Source organism: Lottia gigantea (assembly GCF_000327385.1).
Source record: "Lottia gigantea unplaced genomic scaffold LOTGIsca_52, whole genome shotgun sequence".
In the NCBI taxonomy this organism is placed as follows: domain Eukaryota; kingdom Metazoa; phylum Mollusca; class Gastropoda; family Lottiidae; genus Lottia; species Lottia gigantea.
Window position 1 is genome coordinate 389,572 of NW_008709781.1, and position 20,732 is coordinate 410,303.

At 33.9% G+C, this 20,732-nt stretch overlaps 3 protein-coding genes across 3 annotated transcripts; 1 reads left to right on the forward strand and 2 right to left on the reverse strand.

The window, feature by feature from the left end:
* Positions 1-964: 964 nt before the first annotated feature.
* On the forward strand, positions 965-1,138 carry LOTGIDRAFT_125908 (hypothetical protein; the record flags this gene model as incomplete). The annotated part of the gene is made up of 1 exon (XM_009062578.1): positions 965-1,138. The coding sequence occupies one exon, from the start codon at positions 965-967 to the stop codon at positions 1,136-1,138; it is 174 nt and encodes a 57-aa protein (XP_009060826.1).
* A 2,995-nt stretch (positions 1,139-4,133) lies between these two features.
* On the reverse strand, positions 4,134-7,796 carry LOTGIDRAFT_234505 (hypothetical protein; the record flags this gene model as incomplete). The annotated part of the gene is made up of 5 exons (XM_009062579.1): positions 7,408-7,796; positions 5,789-6,115; positions 5,302-5,477; positions 4,604-4,866; positions 4,134-4,299 (listed from the first exon to the last, which is right to left on the reverse strand). The coding sequence occupies exons 1-5, from the start codon at positions 7,517-7,519 to the stop codon at positions 4,134-4,136; spliced, it is 1,044 nt and encodes a 347-aa protein (XP_009060827.1). The 5' UTR covers positions 7,520-7,796.
* A 632-nt stretch (positions 7,797-8,428) lies between these two features.
* On the reverse strand, positions 8,429-18,994 carry LOTGIDRAFT_234506 (hypothetical protein). Its single transcript, XM_009062580.1, has 19 exons — positions 18,940-18,994; positions 16,677-16,859; positions 16,060-16,224; positions 15,767-15,836; positions 15,438-15,530; positions 15,000-15,070; positions 14,467-14,495; positions 14,148-14,191; positions 13,038-13,140; positions 12,809-12,865; positions 12,604-12,659; positions 12,192-12,327; positions 11,658-11,697; positions 11,162-11,233; positions 10,411-10,618; positions 9,934-9,996; positions 9,426-9,552; positions 8,856-8,969; positions 8,429-8,494 (listed from the first exon to the last, which is right to left on the reverse strand). Exons 2-19 carry the CDS (start codon positions 16,786-16,788, stop codon positions 8,450-8,452), a joined length of 1,605 nt encoding a protein of 534 aa, XP_009060828.1. The 5' UTR covers positions 16,789-16,859; positions 18,940-18,994; the 3' UTR covers positions 8,429-8,449.
* Between the last annotated feature and the right edge of the window lie 1,738 nt (positions 18,995-20,732).

A 20,732-nucleotide genomic window follows, 5' to 3' on the forward strand; every position in this document is an offset into this window, starting at 1 on the left:
TGGTTACTGGAAGATCTACGAGGAAACAACGATCAACATTTCAGCAAGATCCACTGTGGCTCCTGACTTCACAATCGCCACAAAGACTAGATACATACCAATTTACAACCAGTCCATTTGCTAACTGGTTTACTTCCGATACATTTGGTCAGAATAATAACTATGGATCTAGGAATGCTAATCAGTGGAGAACTAGTGGATCTAATACGCGAGCTACTGGTGGGTCTAAACCCACGGCTATAACCAGAAGAAGATCTAATACGAAAAGCGATCCATGGCCCGACAATAACGGGAGGGCCAACACTCAATGGGCGCAAACGCAAGGACGCAAAAAGAAACCTGAAAGAAATACAAAATATGCCAGTAATACCCGTGTAACACCTGCCAATAGAGTTAACAGCGGACGTGCCAACACCGACCCGTGGCCAAACAACAACAACGGACGTGTCAACAACGATCCATGGCCAAATAACAACAACGAACGCACAAACAACGACCCGTGGCCAAATAACAACAACGGACGCACCAACAACGATCCATGGCCAAATAACAACAACGGACGCGCCAACAACGACAAACAAAGTGACGGCATTGATACGAGAGTTGGACCTGTCAATAACGACCCATGGCCAAACAACAACAGCGGCCGAACGAACAACGATCCATGGCCAAACAGCAATAATGGCAGAACAAACAACGATCCATGGCCGAGCAACAATAATGGGAGGACAAACAACGATCCATGGCCAAACAATAACAACGGACGGACCAACAATGATCCATGGCCAAGCAACACCAATAACGGACGAACAAACAACGACCCATGGCCAAACAATAACAACGGAAGAACAAACAACGACCCATGGCCAAACAACGGTCGAGCGAACAACAAAAATAACGGAAGAGCAAACAATGGGAATTATGACGGAAGCGATACTCGCGTTGGACCCACTGTTAATGATCCATGGCCCAAGAACAACAATGGACGAACAAACAACGATCCGTGGCCAAACAACAACAATCGAAGAACAAACAACGATCTGTGGCCCAACAACAACAATGGACAAACAAACAACGATCCGTGGCCAAACAACAACAATGGAAGAACAAACAACGATCCGTGGCCAAACAACAATAATGGACGTACCAACAACGACCCATGGCCAAACAACAACAACAACGGTCGAGCTAACAACGATCTGTGGCCAAACAACAACAATGGACGAACCAACAACGATCCGTGGCCCAACAACAACAATGGACGAACAAACAACGATCCATGGCCAAGCAACAACAATAATGGGCGAGCTAACAACTACCCCTGGCCTACAAATAACGATGGTAGTGATACTCGATTAGGGCCAGTAAATAATGACCCTTGGCCAAACAACAACAACGGGCGAACCAACAACGATCCATGGCCCAGCAACAACAATGGTCGAACAAACAGCGATCCATGGCCTAACAACAACAACGGACGGACCAACAGCGATCCATGGCCCAACAACAACAATGGTCGAACAAACAGCGATCCATGGCCTAACAACAACAACGGACGGACCAACAGCGACCCATGGCCCAACAACAACAATGGTCGAACAAACAGCGATCCATGGCCTAACAACAACAACAACAACGGACGAACCAACAATGATCCATGGCCAAATAACAACGGGCGTGTTAATAACGATCCTTGGACTGCAAATAATGATGGAAGTGATACCCGCGTTGGGCCAGTTGAGCCATGGCAAAACAGCAATAATAATGGAAAATCAACGGATGTTAAAACTCCTTATCAACAAAATACAAACAGTAAGTGTTTTCATAAAATTCCACACAGAATCGTGTTCAGAAATAAACTATACAAGATGTCGATGAAAGGATATATCTCTTCTTTTTTCAGATGGAAGAAATATAAACTGCGCCGCAGCTAATAATCCAGATTCATGTGATGTTTATGACTGTTTCCCAGCATATCTTCAAGATTGTTCAACAGCATACCTCGTCCCGGGCGCCAAAGGGTTCTGTGATATGTCGCTTAAGATTCAGCAAAACAACGAATTTAACACCGAGGTAAAAATGTTTTCTGTTCATTTTGCGTTAGTCATCTGCATTTGTCCTGCTGGTTATATTTTATATTGCAGGGTTCTTCCAAGCATTATTTTCATTGTCATCAGTAATTAGTTAGATTAACATTTGAATCGAAATCTTTTTGTCGGGTTTCGGTCTTTTTATATGTTCTTGGCACGAGTCAAAACCCCAGGCATCACAGAGTAAATATGTACAATGTTCTTTTCCTCAGGGTAATAACTATATTCGAGGTGTTAGAAAGTGTCAGACAAGAGCTCTTTTAGATTTTACTACCGAATCTATCTGTGATCTACTTAATATTGGAGTAAACGACAGCCTGGTCAGTCAGCCATTACCTGGTGGAGGCATACCGTTAGGAGATTGTTTTTACAATAATGGCCAATTCTGTGATATCGTTAGAAGTGAACAAAACTGTGCTGCACTTTTCCATATTTATGGTGGACTTGGTAGTACACAATACCAGTGAGTATGATTTTTGTTTTTTTTTCTTCATTTGTTACCAAGATCCATCAAAACCGCAGTGGCCAAACTACCATAGGCATGCATAAGGGTGCCCCACCCCCAGACCAAAGTGTAGGAGAGCATTATGTGAAATAAATTCCTAGAGCCCCCACTCACCTAATTGAGCCACAATGTCTGTGATAGCTATATTGAAAAATGTCAAAAAGACGACACATGACAAACAGAGGTCAGATGAGAGAAAGTTTTTCTTTACTCTAATAGTACTGTGTACCTTTGGTTGCGACTTGGTCGATGACAATATTTGTGAATGTAGGAATACATATATACTTGTTTGTGGCCTATATTTTGTCTGTGCTGAAATACGATATAACCAATAAGGATTGGCACAATCAAAGCCAGTTCTTTACAAAAACCGTACGATCAAAACCTATCCATAGTGTAAAATCCTGACCTTGTACACTTGCAAACTTCGATAACTTTGATTTAGGTATCTTTGTGAAGCAGTGGTCGGGTTAATGGATTCTGATATAGAATACAATCTGCTTCGACTTATTTACTTATTTCACTGATAGTGTCGAAGTTAATTTTAGGAATTCTCAAGAGCCATCTCTGATATTTTCCAGAATTTTCATCCATTTCAACAATCTTTTGATTAAATGTGATGATACTACACGAGAAATATTCAAAGATACTTACAACAAAAAATTCTTCTTGGTTTTGGAGGACAGTCAGCAACAAACTAAACAGCAAACGGCTCCGTACTATCCAACTACACCTATGATGCCAGGAGCCGGTGGTGATTAAAGGCTGGCAGCACTGGATATTGGACTCTTTGACTTGTGCTTATTTTCTTGAAGCAGCTAATACTATCACTCAAGCATATCGTGGTAAGATAGATATTCTTGAGTCTTGAGTTTGTTTATATTTTTTTCATTTCTTGTCCGATTGTTTACCTCCTTAATTTCATAATTAAACACCTTCCTCTCCATTGTCTTACTGTATACTACATAAATTTATAGCAATCAATCATTCAGAGGTTTGCCATGTCGCTTTCTGTAGGATTGATATATTGCAATTTAATATGTAATATGATTGAAATGTGACTTTTGATAATTAATTCCTTATCAATTCTGTTCTGTGAGTTACACCAAGTTATCATGAACAGAGGTCAACAGCTCAGATCATTATATGTGGGCATTTCTTTTTAAGGGTGGGTTTTTTTGTAAAGATGACTTACTGCGCCCAACCGTTCAATCCTGAATAAAAATAGGATGCTGTTCTATCATGAAGTGCCGTGTTTAACAGCCGAATTCTAACATGCCGGTTCATAATTAACATACAATAGTATTCTTTACTTTTACATTTAATATTTGGGTTTGAGGACATTGCTAAGTGGAAATTGTCTATTTTTCAGTTAGTAGCGATAAAAAAAAATATCAATTTCAAATACATTTGACTGAAGATTCGGTATTTTAAAGAAAAATAATAGAAAATCGAATAGATTGCGTTTATTATCAACTTCATGAAGTAAAAACCACACAAACATCAGAGAAATGAAAAATGCTTTTGTATAAGTGTATTTAATCGCCTGCGCCCCCTCTCATCATCATTGCTGGCACTGGTGTTGGGGCTTGTGGTGGGTCATTTAATGTGCCTGGTGGGCATTGATTGATGAAATTCTCTTGGAAAACGCCTTGTGCAAATTCTGAACAGAAGTTAGAAAGGTTTTGGAAATGTTCAGCGAGTCTGAAAAATAAGAACAAGTCAATGAGCTAAATGCAACCAATTTCGGCCGGAGGAGTGATGCCCAAGAATCGTTAGTTTTTTGTTGTAGATTGCATATCAATATCAATCGGTTTTAAATCTTAAGTCTTGAATCTCTATGACATGCATTGGATTGCGACGGATTGGCGACCTGTCCGAATCAGATTGCTGGACTAAGGTTGCTTGTTGGAACAGGCTATATATTCAAAAGTACAGTGCCATACTATTCCAGTCTTACATAACTTTTCAGCACTTTTGTTTTAGCTTATTTTTAAAGACAACTTACGCAATCTGTTCATCATCGAAACCATCTCCATCATCATCATTGAACACAACTTGAACTAAGGCTTGATTATCTTTTGGATTACAGATGATATCACAGAATTGTTGACTCTGCCAGTAACAATCTTGAGAACTAATTCTGACAGCGTCTCCACCAAATAATGCTACTAAAGCCTTATCATTGATAGATTCACAGCTTTGACTTTTTTCAAAACCTAATAATTGTTTTGTTTGACATTTTCGTACCTTCTTGATGTATTTTCTTCCCTAAAATTGAAACAAATGGGTTCTTTACTGATATACTACTTCTAAAATTCTAAACGAATGGTGGTGTATGGTAAATTGGAACATACGTCTTTAGCTTCCTTATTCTATTTAAAAGGAACAATCGAGGGGATCACGAAATACGTTCGTTTTTACAAACAAATATTTTCACGATGATAAAAACTGTACTCTCTATCGTGTTCACAAACAAATTTTGACGCGGTTTTCATAAGTCAAGGGCAATAACTCAAAAACCGTTCATCGAAAGATCGTCAAATTTCGAACTTGTCCAAGATCTCATGAATATAAATGATCACACTAAATTTCATTCAAATCAGATAAAAACGGTTGTCTCTATTGCGTTCATAAGCCAATTGTGGGCGGACGGAAGTCTGTGGGCGTATAAAAACTAAAATTGTCTTAAAATATTCAGCTTACCTGTTTTGAAAATTGTTTTCCTCTGAGCGCGATTTGAGAATTTTGGCAGAAACTTTCTAAATCCTGGATAAAGAATTCTCCCTGGTTTAAACACGTTGGCTCAATCTTCTCAAAACATTTATAATATCTACAGCTGCCCCTATTCGCTAACCTCTGACATTTGTTACCATTCTTCCCTGAAATTAACGAAAAATGTTATAATTTGTGGAATCATGACGGTCAAATGTTAAAATTTGAAAATCAAAGTAAATCATCACGATTCTATGGGAATTATTTCTAAAATAGACATAAATATAAATTCCTTGATAATGGAATGATCTGATCAACGGGAACTTTGTCAAACATCTGACTACAAAGCAAGCCTTAAGATTTCACTGTACAGCTTGGCCCATTAAGCAACCACCTTCAGTATTTGACCAAATTTAACCATTCCTCTGACCGCTTACTCAATGCAATTTTGACTAAAAAGTTAAAGAGTGGAACTTACTTTTTGGTTTTCGTGGTCGTTTTGGTTTTCTTTGTCGTCTACCTGGTCCTTTGCCTCTGCCTGGATTCGCCCATGAAGGATCTTGAGGTTCAACGGGAAATGGATTAGTATTTGGTTGTCCCACCCAGGCGGGATCTTGAGGCAAGCTTGGCGGATCTGGAAATTGAGGTAAAGATGGTGGAAATCCTGGATTCTGTGGACCTTGGGGATCAGATGGTGGATCGTCCCATTCGATATCCTTTAATGGTAGAGGATCGATGGCTGGTGGCGGGAAACCATAACCTTTTCCATAAACTGTTGATGTAAAAACAGCTACAATAGCTACGGCTGAAACTAATATGATACATGGTGAAATCTGGTCGTGATCAAATAGAAGATGTCCCAATCTAGAAACGTCAAGATTTTTATACAAAAAGCTTGTTTGCAGATGTCAAATTTCGATGAATAATTCTAATAAGGTATATCAAGAATTAGTTTTGAAGTTAACAACATTTGATCCGAATCACTAGTTAATATTCATCCTTGATATTGCCATATTGGTGTAATGTTTATGGTGAAAGTAAAGGGGACATCATCAGATCATGTCAGTCATATTGGAGTAACTCTTATTTACAGTTAAGATTTTAATTCACGTAATCAAAAGTCATTAAAATTTTACAGACGACCTTTCAAGGTGTCTACTGACGTTTGTTTGTGGTGGGTGCAAATACAACTGGTAAATGAGTACTCTATTCCCACCAGGTGAAGCAACAAAAGTGGCGTAGTTTTGTATTGGGTAGGGGCGGTTTGGCGTCAGAAATCTCAACCATGGTCAAATATTTCTATTTATTAATTCAAAGCATTATGAAAAATATTTCTCAAACATGTTCCGAAAATTCTGAAAACGGAGCCCACACTATTATCAACCTAACTACGCTCTTGTCCTATAGAGTTCTTAACGGCAGGATCAATACGTGGATTGATTGGTTTTGAATACATCGGATTTCAATCACAATTCATAATAATTTTAGTAACAGATACCTTAATGGGGCCTGAAAAATCATAATTGTAGAACTGGGAGGAAGGGAAAGATGAATGTGCTCGGGCGGAGTAACTTGTACCCTGCACATCCAACTGACTGAGCCATACAGTCTGCAACAGTATCAGGCTTCTTACACTGTTTCAAGATAAACTTTTGATTGAATTTAAAAGATTTATTTGGAATTAAGTTATAAATATAATTTATACCATACATGCTAACAAACATTTCTCTAACAAACAATCTTATAACAATAAATAATAAAATATCTTGGTGTATACACTTCAATAACTAAAATTTAACATTCTAAAGTGATAACTTCCACTATTCTATTTTATTAATAGAATTCAATTTCAATGCTAAATATGACATTCAAATTAAATTGATCCAAAACTTCATATTATCCCAAGGCCTTTTTAAAATTCAATAAATGCCAATAATGGTTTAGAAAATCATGCAAAAGATCTAAATTCGAAAATGAGTAAATGAAATTTAATCTTATCAGAGTTTTAAGTAACTAAAATCATTAGGAGAAATTCTAGGCAGTGAAATGCAGGTAGTCAGAACAAGTGTATCAATTGTGACTGAAAATGGATCTAACCTATATCACAGGATTTGTTACAATATGTATATATATGTTTGTTGTTGGTAAGGCTACAATGTTCACAACCAATCACTCTCATAGGTCTATATGGCAAGTAAATAGTCATCATTTTGTACTAATCAAACAAAACTGGGACACCTCACTTTTTTATGTTTAGTTTTTTTGGGGGTTATTGTGAAATATGGGATTTCACTAAATATATAAGATGTTTAGTTGTGTAGTCATGTATTTATAAAGACAATAGATGTTAATTATTCATGAGAAAAAAGGAATCTTTAATACATGTAGTTGTCCCAGAGATTAAATAGAGCACATAATGAAACTTCTGACTAGTAAACTTTTTATAAAGTAATTGTATATATCATTAACAACTTGAATGACTGAATGGATATACAATTTATATTGTAAATATTGCAAATTTGGTCTAATCAGCAAAAAAAATGGATGAAAGTTGATCAAGATCATTTTGATTATTAAAAGGTCATCATCATTTTCTGAAGTTTCTAAATTATCAAATATATTTCAATTTTTAAATCTTGCACCAACTAGACTTGTCTCAATTGATTATATATTGTTCATTTTCAGACTTAAATAGACTTTCAGACTTTACACTTAAAATACTTGCACTAACAAAAAGCACTTATGAATTATGCCATTATGAGGTATGTTAAAAAATATACATGTATAGGCTTATATTCTGTGCCCTGATGAGATCATATAAAGGTGTCATTTATTTGCATTAGATCTGAAGATTTTGTGAATATAAAATCATTGCACTTAAACAATGATAGTGTAGAAAAAATCAAAGATTCAACCTCACAGTTTCTGAGCTTATGTTTCAAAGGAAATGGTAACTCTTTTTTATTAAGTTTTAAACCATTTTCAGTTTGCACTAGTTTTTTATGTTGGGGAGATATAAATATTGCCATTTAACATTAAAATAAAAAAAACACAAAGATACTCCAACTGTCAAATAACTAAGTTCAGACATACACTAGTTAACAATCAGCAATTTATTCTAAAATCAAAGGTGCATACTTTATAAAGCTTCTAGATCTATATGTCGTACTCTGGGAAATTTTTTCTGAAAGTAAAAGAATGAATCAGCAAAAATATATTTCAACATTTTCCAGAAAAAAATAACATACACTACCAAATATCATTCTATTAATTTTTTATGAGATTCAGTTGATTTACTTCAAAACAAATTTGCTCTTGATAATTAATATTTAATTAACAGACATTTAATGCTCTAAAAAAACGTTCATTTTTTAGGTTAAGTGTAAAAAAAGCTATTATTATTTTCATACTCTTGAGAAAGAGTCAGCACCACATTAGCTGGATTTTTGTTATGTTGTCATGTACATGAAAACTGCCAAATTTCATCAGTTGGTAATATACTAAACTAGGCTATAAACTAAACTATACTTGAAGATATAACAAACCTGTAAATTCTTTTCAATTCTATCAGTTTGTGAACCAACATTATCTACTATCTGTTCTCCATGTTTTAACATAAACTTATCTAAATCTTCTTCAGTTTTAATAGTTTCTATTTCCTATCAATACCAAACATTAAAATTACATATCCTCTCTAGCATACTGTCTTATTTCTGACCTCTGATAGCTACTGTTGACAGAGATTATATTTAGGAGAGTCAGAAATAGTTGGTTGGTGGAATGGGAATAATTCACATCATTATCAAACTTATTTTCTTGACAAATAATCTATCAGATAGAAATTTAAATGAATTCCTATATATGTCATAGAGGCTGCTCATTTAATGAGTTCTGCACATTCAGGATTTATGGAATTATGGACTAAGCGCATTTCACATGTGCCGAAAAAAATTGTAGACTGAATTCAACATGGCAGAGAAGGAAATAGATGGGAAACTTTTGAATGTAACATATTCTGCTTTCATAGCGTTCCATAGATAACGGACATAAAGGGAATAAGAGAAGTTTTCCATATTTTTAAAAATATATGTTTAGATATGGGATTTATATTATACCTTTAACATTTGTTGTTTATCTAGAGTTCGTAAATAATCTCTTGTAACCTCTAAACTATCATAGTAAACTTCACCTTTAAACTTAATATCACCATCCAATTCTGTAGCTTTAGCATCATGTATAGATCTTCAAATACATATACAGCTATATATTATATAAATATTCACAATGATTCTAAGTGTTAAGATAACAACTTTCAGATTAAATAAGAAAACATTAAAAAAAGGCTCTATAAATAAATCATATAGACTTTTGAAATATAAAGAATTTGGTAATTTTTTCACCGTATTGGGGACATTGATAGCATTGATTTGCATCATTCCAATTTTCTGACAGGTGATTTTTGGTGAAATGATCCAAATCAATGCTAACAGTGTCCCCAATCCACATGAAAAGATTTCCAATAAATGGCCCCTGATACACTTAAAAAAGCTTCAAATCCTCTTTAAATGAGTTAAGCACTGAATAATTACTATTAAACAATCTGATATGATTCATCAGTCTTACCTGATCATTCTATCATCTTCCAAGAAACTTCTGATACCTTCCAATTCTTTTCTTGGAATAGCTCTGGAATTTTGAAATAAACCTACTGACATGGAAAAATATTACAATGTGTCAATATGGAGGCAAATTTTCAACAGTAAAAATTCGAAAAGAGATTATGCTCAGTAAATTGAATTGTCAGGAAAAAATACCATTATGAATGACTATAGACACTTTTTCTGCCATGGTTATTGCCTATAGGAAAAGTCAACAATCAGTGATGTAGGGGGTAAGGGGCATTGCACCCCCAGAAAAGAAGCTGACCAGGCTAAGGCCGCCTCCCATTTTCTGATTTCTGGTTCCTGATTTGCCTCGAAGCTTGACAATTCTGTGGTCCTTTAGGACAGACGTCCTCACTCAATGATTGATGCCCCAATATTTACCGATATGTATGAAAAGGGTGATTGTGATTAATCAAAATAAGGAACAGATTTTAACCTTTCATCTATACATTTGACATTGATCTTAAACACAGCAGCTGCTACTCCTGCCAGCACACCACCAATTAACAATGATCCAAGAGGGTCAGCAGCTAGAAAATACGTTGATGATAAATACATACAACCAGCAGCTATAGGTGCTCCTAAAATAGCTGCACCATCTTCAAATAATATCATTGTCACTATAGGGTCATTACCTTTCCATACTGAAACAGACAAAAATACAAAATGTAGTTATTAACTGAGTTAATAACCTTGTGTAATACATGCATTGACCACAAAGAATTTCATCCAATTTTTTTTATATCAACAATATCTTAAGGGATTGTGAAATAGGCTTATTGTAGACATTTTTGGAAGCATTTCATCCTATATTTTGAAACTTCTTGTCCAACACTTCCATGAAGGAAATGGGGTTTTCCATCAAATTCATTCCCCCTGATAACCTGATGAAACGGGTAATGCAATATTTCTCTAGAAATTCTCTTACTGCAAATAGCTTTATGAAGACTCGTCAAAATCAAATTCCATTATATCATAACTACTATATACTGTATATTCAAACATATATTGAACTTCTAATATTTATGTCTTTATTAGCCCCATGGTGCAGAAAAATAGGACGTAAAATTCCATTCATTTCAATTCATTTTTAATATTTATAATTTCCTAACACAACACTCACATTACTAAATAAGCTGCTATCATTCAAACAAATATATGATTGAGAATTTATAAAAGACACTTACAGTAATCTTTATAAGTCATTCCTTTAGCTTTACTTTCTTTTCTCATCTTATCAAAGGCTACCATGAATGAAACTAAAATAAATATAACAGGTCACTCCAAAATATCATTGAACATTCATAGTAGGTGGTGACTTACAAGCTCTATTTGAACTACATTTTTTTTTTATTTGATGTTTTTAAGAAATAATATGCTTAAAATGTCTTAAAGGAAAACCATGGTATATGATTAGCAACATACATAAATAGAATCTGAGAGGAGAGTAAGTGGAGCTTAGGTATGCTACAATCAGTACATTTTGATGTTATTGCATGGATGAAGCTCCACCTCTTTATTAACAAAAATCATGACTTGCATGAGCTCCTTTTTTATTTGATAAAACAGCAACTAATCGATACTGTATTAAGTTCAAGCTGTCAATTCTTATAATTATGTTTATGATCTCGTATTTAATCACACAACTATCATTCTCTATCATATTCAATAAAAAATATATACCTGATTCACACACAAAGGAAAAGCCTAATACACCGTAACCCTGAAAAAATAAATTCAACATAACTTAGAGGGCATAGAAAAATCTATAACTGTTACAAGTGATGTTATTCTTTGCAATGGAATGTCTATAAACAAAATATTTTTGTCATGATTCAAAGATGTGAATGTAAGGTTTAACTCTCCTATTTTCTACTTCTGATTGGGATAATAACAATAGACAACATCATGAGGGAGCAACATTGGAGTCTCTTTTTCCATCATATTTAACATATATAGACAGTGGAACAGCTTATTGTCTAAGCCAGTAGAAAATCTTGAAAATATTTGCTTGTCAGTCATTATCATCATCAGTATTGGCCATATTGAAAAAGTTCTTGTGATAAATACAGTTCAGTCAAAATCCCAATATTTATCATCTTATATATCATGATTTAGTGAAATATGATATTAATAACAATACAAATTCTTACATCTGTTTTTACTGACATACAGGCCCAGCCTTAAATTGTTATCAATATTAATTAGTGAACTTACCAAAGCAGCATTTTCTAAATGACTGAGATGAAATAATCCATAAACACCATAACCTATTGACAATGCTGAACCAACGCCAAATAGATAAAATCCTGACATTATAGCTACTAGATGACGGAATTTAGAGTAACCATATCTTAGAAATTAGAATTATTATAGTTCTTTATTAATACAGTTAAAACATCACAACTTACAACATACTAATTTAAAAATGATGTAAAAAAAAAAAGTTATTTCAAGTTCTTGTTGTGTGCTTATTGAGATTGTTTTTCAAAGGTTGTGCATACATCTGATGCCCAAGTAGAAGATATAATGACAACAACGTCACCTAGTTATTAATTATATTTTGGTACTTTATATCTTATACATCATTTAAAAAGCTGACAATATAATGATAACAAAATAAACTTACGGATATTTGGAATCTGGTTTCCGTGCTGAATAGACAGAAGCCCACATTAAAGCAAACTGAAACATACAAATTTAAACTGAAATTTAAAATTTCATCTGTTTTAAACATCAACAAGCTTGATTCGTCCTGTTCAATGAGAACATATATGAAAACTGGTTAAGCAAAAGCTGTCTTGAGTTTTCACCATACCCTACTCAATTCTTACATATACTACAGCACTGGTGCCTAACATCCAGTACTGGTGAACACCACATGGGGGCACCTGTAAGCAATAATTTGCACCATTCCAATTTTCAAACTGACCTCTATGGTTCCTGCAATCTTACTAAAACTCAGTGTTTGATGACGTCAGTAATCACAGAATATGCTTTATCACCTAAGGCCCTTCATGATTACACAAAAAAATTGAATCCCTTTAAAAAAGGTAAATATACCTGATTGATAGTATCAAACAATGAATGAATTGTTTCACTAAACATACTACTAGATCCAGTATAGAGATAGGCTACAAATTTTACACAAGTTATAGCTGCATTCCTGTAATAAAGACAAAAACATTACCAAATTAGCTTGTACAGTTCCTTGAATAAATAAGATAGTGGACCACAGCCATATACGCCCACCACGGCATGCGGATGGTAAATATTCAAGATTTTGGGGCAAGGGCAATAACTCTGCTTCTAACAGTCGAAAGTAGCTCAAATTCAAACTTGATCTTCTCTTTTATGAATATGTATACACATACCGAAATTTCATTTTATTCCATCATAAAAATCTAGTTTTTAGAGCGTTTACAAGCAAATTTTGACGGACGGACTGACGGACCTTCATTTCATGAATATGTATGCACATACCGAATTTCATTTGATTCCTTCAAACACTCTAGTTTTTTGAGTGTTTTACGAGCAATTGATATGTTATAGAAGCACTTACTATATAGAGGTTAAACTCCTCCAAACTGACGTAAGAGGCCTAAATCTTGAAAAAGCCTTAAATTTAATCAGAGGTAAACTAAACTTTCGCAAACCTTTAGATTAAGGTCCAATAACATCCATTTTAAGTTTCATCAAAATCGGTTGAAAACTAAGAGAGTAATAGCGTTTCAAGATTTTGGGGCAAGGGCAATAACTCCGCTTCTAACAGTAGAAAATAGCTCAAATTCGAACTTGATCTTCATTTTATGAATATGTATACACATACCGAATTTCATCAAAAAATCTAGTTTTTAGAGCGTTAACAAGCAAATGTTGACGGACGGACCGACGGACAGACATGGGTGTCGACAGTATACGTCCACATAGAGAAATGTGGGCGTATAAAAACTAAGAAAGAAAACTTAAATCATTTGCAAGTCATTCTTTATAAGTTTAAAAACTTTGACAAATTGTATACTTCCTAATGTTTATTGTAGAGTTTAATGACAAAAAGAAGCAGACAATACAGTAAAAATTGTATTATAAGACCACGAAAGATAATTTTTTATAATATTGCATAATAAAGGTGATCGTGTGAGCAGGATTCACTGTATCAATAAAGATACTTACATTAATAAGGCTATTTTAACTACAAATGTAGAGCCTTTTACTGGCTGAAAGACAAACATTTCAATTATAAGCACAAAGAACTCAGAAAGAATGTCTAAAAATAAACTGAGTGACATTGATAGAGCAACCAGTAGAGAAATATAGGAATTCCTTGCCACTCCGTATGAGTGATTCAAATATTAATCAATAAGAAAATGAAAGAGTACATGCTTCTTGTTCCTAAAACAATGTACTTCCAATATTTTCCACCCCTTGTTCAAATTTTGAATTAAAGAGAACAAACGAGTCACATCTACCAAAGTAAAATATAATAACATACATGTTTTTGAGATTGTATTAAATCAATGGCTGAAAAATAAAAGAATGAAATAAAAATTTCAAGTCTCCAGAATTGATGTCTATAGAAAATATTATCCTTTAGCAACATTTAAGGGTAAAGATCACATTACTTAACAGAAGACAACTTTATGGTAAATTTCTCCTGGGTTAAATAGAAAATTATTTATATGTGGATACTATAGCATTTACTAGGATAGTAGTTATTAGAATTTAAGGGATTGTAAAGAGGTTTTCTGAATTTTTTATGTGTTTCAGGACACAGATAACATCAATTTGTACCATTCCAATTTTCAATTAAACTTCTGTGGTTACTGCAATTCCACCAAAACTAAGTGTTTGATGACAACACTAATTGCAAAATATTAGCAATTAGCAACATCATCAAACTAATAGTTTTAGTGGAATTGCAGAAAACCCTACAATGCCTATGAGGTGCCTTGAGGTATTGGTGGGATGTCAGTTGGATTCATTAACCAAGTTAAAAACCTTGATTGGAAACAATAAACTACATACGTTCTTCAGATTCATCTCTTCTCACTCTTTCTTCTTCTAATTTCTCTAAACTTCCAAACTTACTTTTCACTCTAAAATGAAAGAAAAGTTGTTGTATAAATTTAAAGGATCATGTCAACCTTCGTAAACAATGACTACCATATCAGTAATTTCTCCTGCCTTGAATTTGAGATAATGATCAGAAGTATCTGAAGTTTTCATTTATCTGGTGGTATTTAAAACAATTTTGATGAAAATTGGAGAAATATTCAACAAGTGGTTGCCTAGCAAGATACCCCCACTTTCCTGAAATTCTAAGTTGTCCAAGATCTCATTAATATAAATGATCACACTAAATTTCATTCAATTCAGATAAAAACTGTTGTCTCTATTGCGTTCACAAGCCCATTGTAGACGGACGGACAGGCGTATAATAAAAATGCTGGCAACATGACTTACAATTCCTCTATATCTTTACGAATATACACCTCATCTGTTCCTCCTAATACATAAGCACTTCTGGTTTTGATAGCTGATAATGTTCCTAGATCTCTAAAAAATATATAATATGGACCATGATGAGAACTTTTGCGGTACAGATATTCGATGATATGGAACTTCGATTTCTGTTCTTCATGATAAATGATGGCAAAATATGGTTTCAAATGCTCAATGTTATATAAAAATAAATGGTGAAAGGCAGATCTTCATACCCTATTCCAAAAATATTGTTTACTGTTCTCATCCTATGTCTAGTGAGTGGATCAATCAAGATTAATGAAACTTACTTTGGTGTTAATAAATAATCATTTAAAGCTCGATTTTTTTCTACATATTTCAACCGGAATCTAGGAGTAACTGAAATAAAATATGAAAACTAATACACAAGCCATTACTAACAAAAAATACCACACAGTTTTGTTGCTTTTCTGTATATAATTTTTTATTACGCAGAGAGTCGTAAGGCAAATGAGATCCTTCCCAAGACAAGATACCTTTTACAATAAATAACATAATAAATATTGAAACGCATGCTCAATGTCAGATATTATTATTTCAACTAAATCCAGATTTGTCATACCTGCTGGAGGAATTTCAGGAACCTCTTTTGCTTTGATTTTTGCATTTTTCCCTGAATCTCCATTACTTGAGCTTATAACTCTGGTGATTTTAAACAATGGGGAGACTGGTGAGAGTCTAAATGTATTATTTACATTTTTGGGTAATATTCTTAAAGCACTACAATCTGAAATAAAAAAAACATAATAAAATTACACCTATTTTTAAACTTTCAACCTCCATCTTTTCCATTTGAAAAAAATGTCAGTTACAAATAAAACGAAACTTATTTTCATAGAATATAAGCTTACTGTACAGTATGTGCTGGTAGTAGATACCACTACATATGGTATCGTACTTTTTTGTCTTAAACGTTTTTGTTTATTGAACTGCAAAAGGCCAGATGAAATAATGAAAAATGCCATTTCAAAGATTTGCAAGTAATAACCCAGTTCTGATTTCTGACTTCTTTTGGGAGATAAGGGGTGATGCATTCTGGGATTGTAGGGAAGATAAACAAACCGACACAGAAACAAGCGAAAGGTTTTGAAAATAAGAGGCAGCATTGAAGAGTTTTCACATTATCTCTACTTATTAAATCGTATTTGGATGTTATTGTCATTTGATAAAGTTCTGTACCTGTACATGTAAAGAGGTGTCTGTGTGTAGTTTTACATACAACATGACTACTATTCAATATTTTCTGTTCTAAAAAAACTATCCTTCTTCTACATAATGACTGCAATAACATTCTCCCGACTCAAGAAAAGTTTCATACACTATATGTTACTCGATGGTACCATAAAGTAACTTTTATACAATCTGTAAAAAATAAATGTATAACGTACTTACTAAAACATGAACCGAGTAGGAAACGAACAACGATAACGTGGAACGAAAAGGAACCTAGCAGGATAACGACCTCAAACTATTTTGTGATGAATTCCAAATATGCTTATCAGGCCCAACAAGTACGAAAGTATAAAGGTAATCGTTCTGATAAAATTTTTTTTTACATTCTGGTTGTTTATAAATTAAATGACAACTTTTGTCCATTTTACCAATTATTTTTACAAAGTTGATATTTGGTCGTAACCCAGTCAAGCTACTTTTTTGCAACCGGTATTTGGTAGTAATTTTTGCTTACCCCAAAAAAAGTCAAAACAATTGAAAATCAAAGCGAAAAATCTAGTGTAGTGACTTGTCATAAGTTGAAATGTCAAGGTCCATTCTCAATACACTTTACTTTACGGCCATGATTTTTTTTTACTGTACATGGAGAATCAGAAGTTGCGAAAATAAACTTGACCAAGTCAGGGCTCAATATCCACTTCATGGTTTTTATTATTTTGAATCTTAGGAGGAATATCTTCATTTGAATGAGTAAATGACATAGCCTACAGTGTCATAAGACAAAGTTATGTTTTCACTTGCTCAGGATATTGTTAGAAACTCGAAAGACAGTGAGAAATGCAAATTTCGACTGTGATTTTGAGTATCCATGTTGCCCGTGCATAAATTTATGCCAATCTGCCATCAATGTGATCAATTTTGACTGTGTAGCCCACAGGCATCTGTTTCTATCAATAATGAACTCTCTCTATAATAGTATACAGTCAAGTAACCTAATTTCTTGCTAACCTATTTTTCGTGCATTTCCAGAAATGATTAATAATTCACATGTGCAAACTCGCATGACCTTTGCATTTGCTTGTTTTGAATAACATTGGTTTTCTGTACAATGTCAGCTAGTAGAATGAATCCAGTAGTTTCAAGCAAGGTAAAATGTATTAATGTTTACTTTGACAAATACAAAATGGCGGATTTCAGTTAATACCAAACGTCACCATTTTTTATCGGCCAAATTATCCCATGTGGTAATCAGAATTCCAAGTGTCGTCTGCTAGAATATAGTCCAACCAATGAAGTCACGTGGTCAACTAGTGGATTCCATGTCAGCAGAAAATTTCTATGGAACACAAAGTGAGCCATATTCTTATGTCGTTTTAGTGACTTTTAGCAATAAATCACACTACGTATCTTATTTTGTCAGTCACTATTTTTTTAAAAATTGGGTTCTTTGAAGGACTTGTCACTAGTTATAATGAATTGATATTAAAGATCAATACTAAGAGCAGTTAATTATACCACCCGGTATCCATACAATGTGTTTTTCTCGACTTATTTATAGATCAAACATTGTACATGACAATAGGTGACGCATTATGCGACCGTTGCCGAGTTGGTTGCTCATGAAATATGGGTCAAAGTGAAGGATTCATAAACAAAATCGAAACAAACCGATTTCAATTATTTTGTAGAATATCCGAGGAAACATCTAAGACGAAAAAAAAAATTCGTTTTTTTAACTTTGACGAAATTCGGTGTTGAATCCTTATATCGACGAAAATAGGTTACACCACTGTATATATGAGAAGGTGGCAAAAGCTTGTCAGATACATTGAAATGACGGGTGTATATTTTTTTAGTATTTTTATTGAACAATAAATAGATTAGTAAGAAGAGGAACACCGAGGGAGATATAAAATAGGTCTTGAATGAAGGGAAAATATTCAATGAAACGATTCATATAAGGTTGGGATAATGTTTCATTACGGTAAATGGTAGAAATCGTCTGCAGCGGAGATTGTCGTGACGAGCGTTAGCCACCTTCTCATATATATACTATTATAGAGAGAGCTGACTATTGGTAGAAACAGATGCCTGTCTGTGGTGTAGCCGGTGGGTTGACTTCTTCTCCGAGAACTAAGTTTCGGACTATCAATAAATTCAAAACCGGTGTGCAAGGGGATAGAAACTAAAACCGATCTTTAAAACTATTCGATATCTTAAGTTTATGACTTATTTTGCATTTGTCATTTGTCTAAGCCTGTAGACTTACAGTTTCAAAAAACTAAACTGTCGAAGAATACATTTGTTTTTGGTAGAACTACCCCACTTCCGGTTAAACAGGAAATTGTTTGTAAAATTAAGGTTGGACTAAACACGGCCATGTATCAAAATAAAATGAAATGATCTCCTACACTTTATTCAAACGTTCACTTTTAAACCAATCTCACGTTATTATGTAGAAATCATTAAAAATGTTGGTCTTCTCATTCAATTTCCAGAGTAGGCAAAATAAAATCAATTTCTAACTCTTTTAAGTGTAGGCCTATCGGATACACTTATAGCATGAATTTGCACCATTCCAATTTTCAGTCAGATGTCTGTGGTTCCTGCAATTCCACTAAAACTATTATATGTTTTTTAGGCCCTCGCGATTAGTGAGGTCATCAATCACTTAGTTTTAGTGGAATTGCGGGAACGACAGACATCTGTTTGAAAATTGGAATGGTGCAAATTGATCAGTGTGCCCGATATTCATAATGAAAACAATTACAATCCCTTTAAGATATAAATAATTAAAGAAGTAAGCCTGTCAACATTAGATCTTGGTGAATTTATATAAAGAACATTGATGGTTCTCTCACATTGTTATTTATTGTGGGAATGTAAACAATACAGAAAATATGCTCCTATAAACTTAATCTGATATTCTTTTATGTAGATTTTCCAACAACGTTCATTATCTAGGGCCTACGTTATCATGATTTTCGTAGGCCTACAATTATAGTTTAAAAAGTTTTTTTTTCACGCCAAAATCCTCATTTCATCTAAGGACCACTGAAAGCTTCATCAAAAGCAAATTCGTCATTCCTAAATTTGACATCAGCCAGTCTGAGAGTCCACAAGGTTTATAAATTGCATACATCTCGTATATTTAATAGACCATATTTCTCGCGGTCAAAAGTTTTAATGTAAGATTGCCTCAAGTATCTTTCAAGCGTTTTGTCTCGATTGAAATTACATGTTTTAATACAAGTTATTATTTTAGAACCCAATCTCTTTAACTCGCTCTCTCTACATAACGATAGCAGATCTTCTAGACTATAAAACTATTTTCTCATCAATATTTTATCTGCTATAAAACTAATGTGTCGACATGCAAACTACAGCTCTATCTTCAATACATTACAAATTAATCTTAGCTTTGATTTCACCACACTACTAGTAAAACCCAGCACATCAAAGAAACCTTCTAATCTCAGTCAACAAAGCTTGTCGGACACAGTCATATTATGGAGAATTCATAAGTAGGCTAATGATTTTTTGGCAATGAACATATAAAGTTGAACTGTTTGATATTATGCAACAAATGTATTGCCAAATTGTTATAATTTAATATATTAACTCATTAGTACACAAAATATTTGATTTAGAGTTTCGTTTTGTGGTTCTGGTCGTTTGTATTTTATTTTTAATCATATTAAGACACAATATTTCATTCGTCGAGTAAGTCGGTCAATTATTTGACACAGGGTTCAGGGCATTAGAAACCCATACAGATAAAGATTCTCTAAATAGTTATCTCTTCGCACAAATGGATAACGTAAATGGATACAGTTGTCCAATTTGGTTATGATATGGTACAGTTGCCAAGTCTGCATTATATTGACAATCAATTTTATGTACATTTTCTTTGTGTCTTCATATAACTCATTGTTTTTTATGTTCGTCCCCATGGGCTGAATGTTAAGCAGGACCAAATAAATTGGCGTAAAACAATAACGTCGGCTATAAATAGATTGATTTAAGGACTGAATGTGGATTTTGTTATCGTTATGGGGAAAT

Coding starts and splice junctions, on each gene's coding strand:
- LOTGIDRAFT_234506 (XM_009062580.1), bottom strand. CDS start 16,788: ATGTTATTGCAGTCATTATGTAGAAGAAGGATAGTTTTTTTAGAACAG. Junction 11,234..11,657: donor TTCCTTTGTGTGTGAATCAG/GTATATATTTTT, acceptor TATTTATTTTAG/TTTCATTCATGGTAGCCTTT. Junction 8,970..9,425: donor ATAAACAACAAATGTTAAAG/GTATAATATAAA, acceptor TGGTATTGATAG/GAAATAGAAACTATTAAAAC.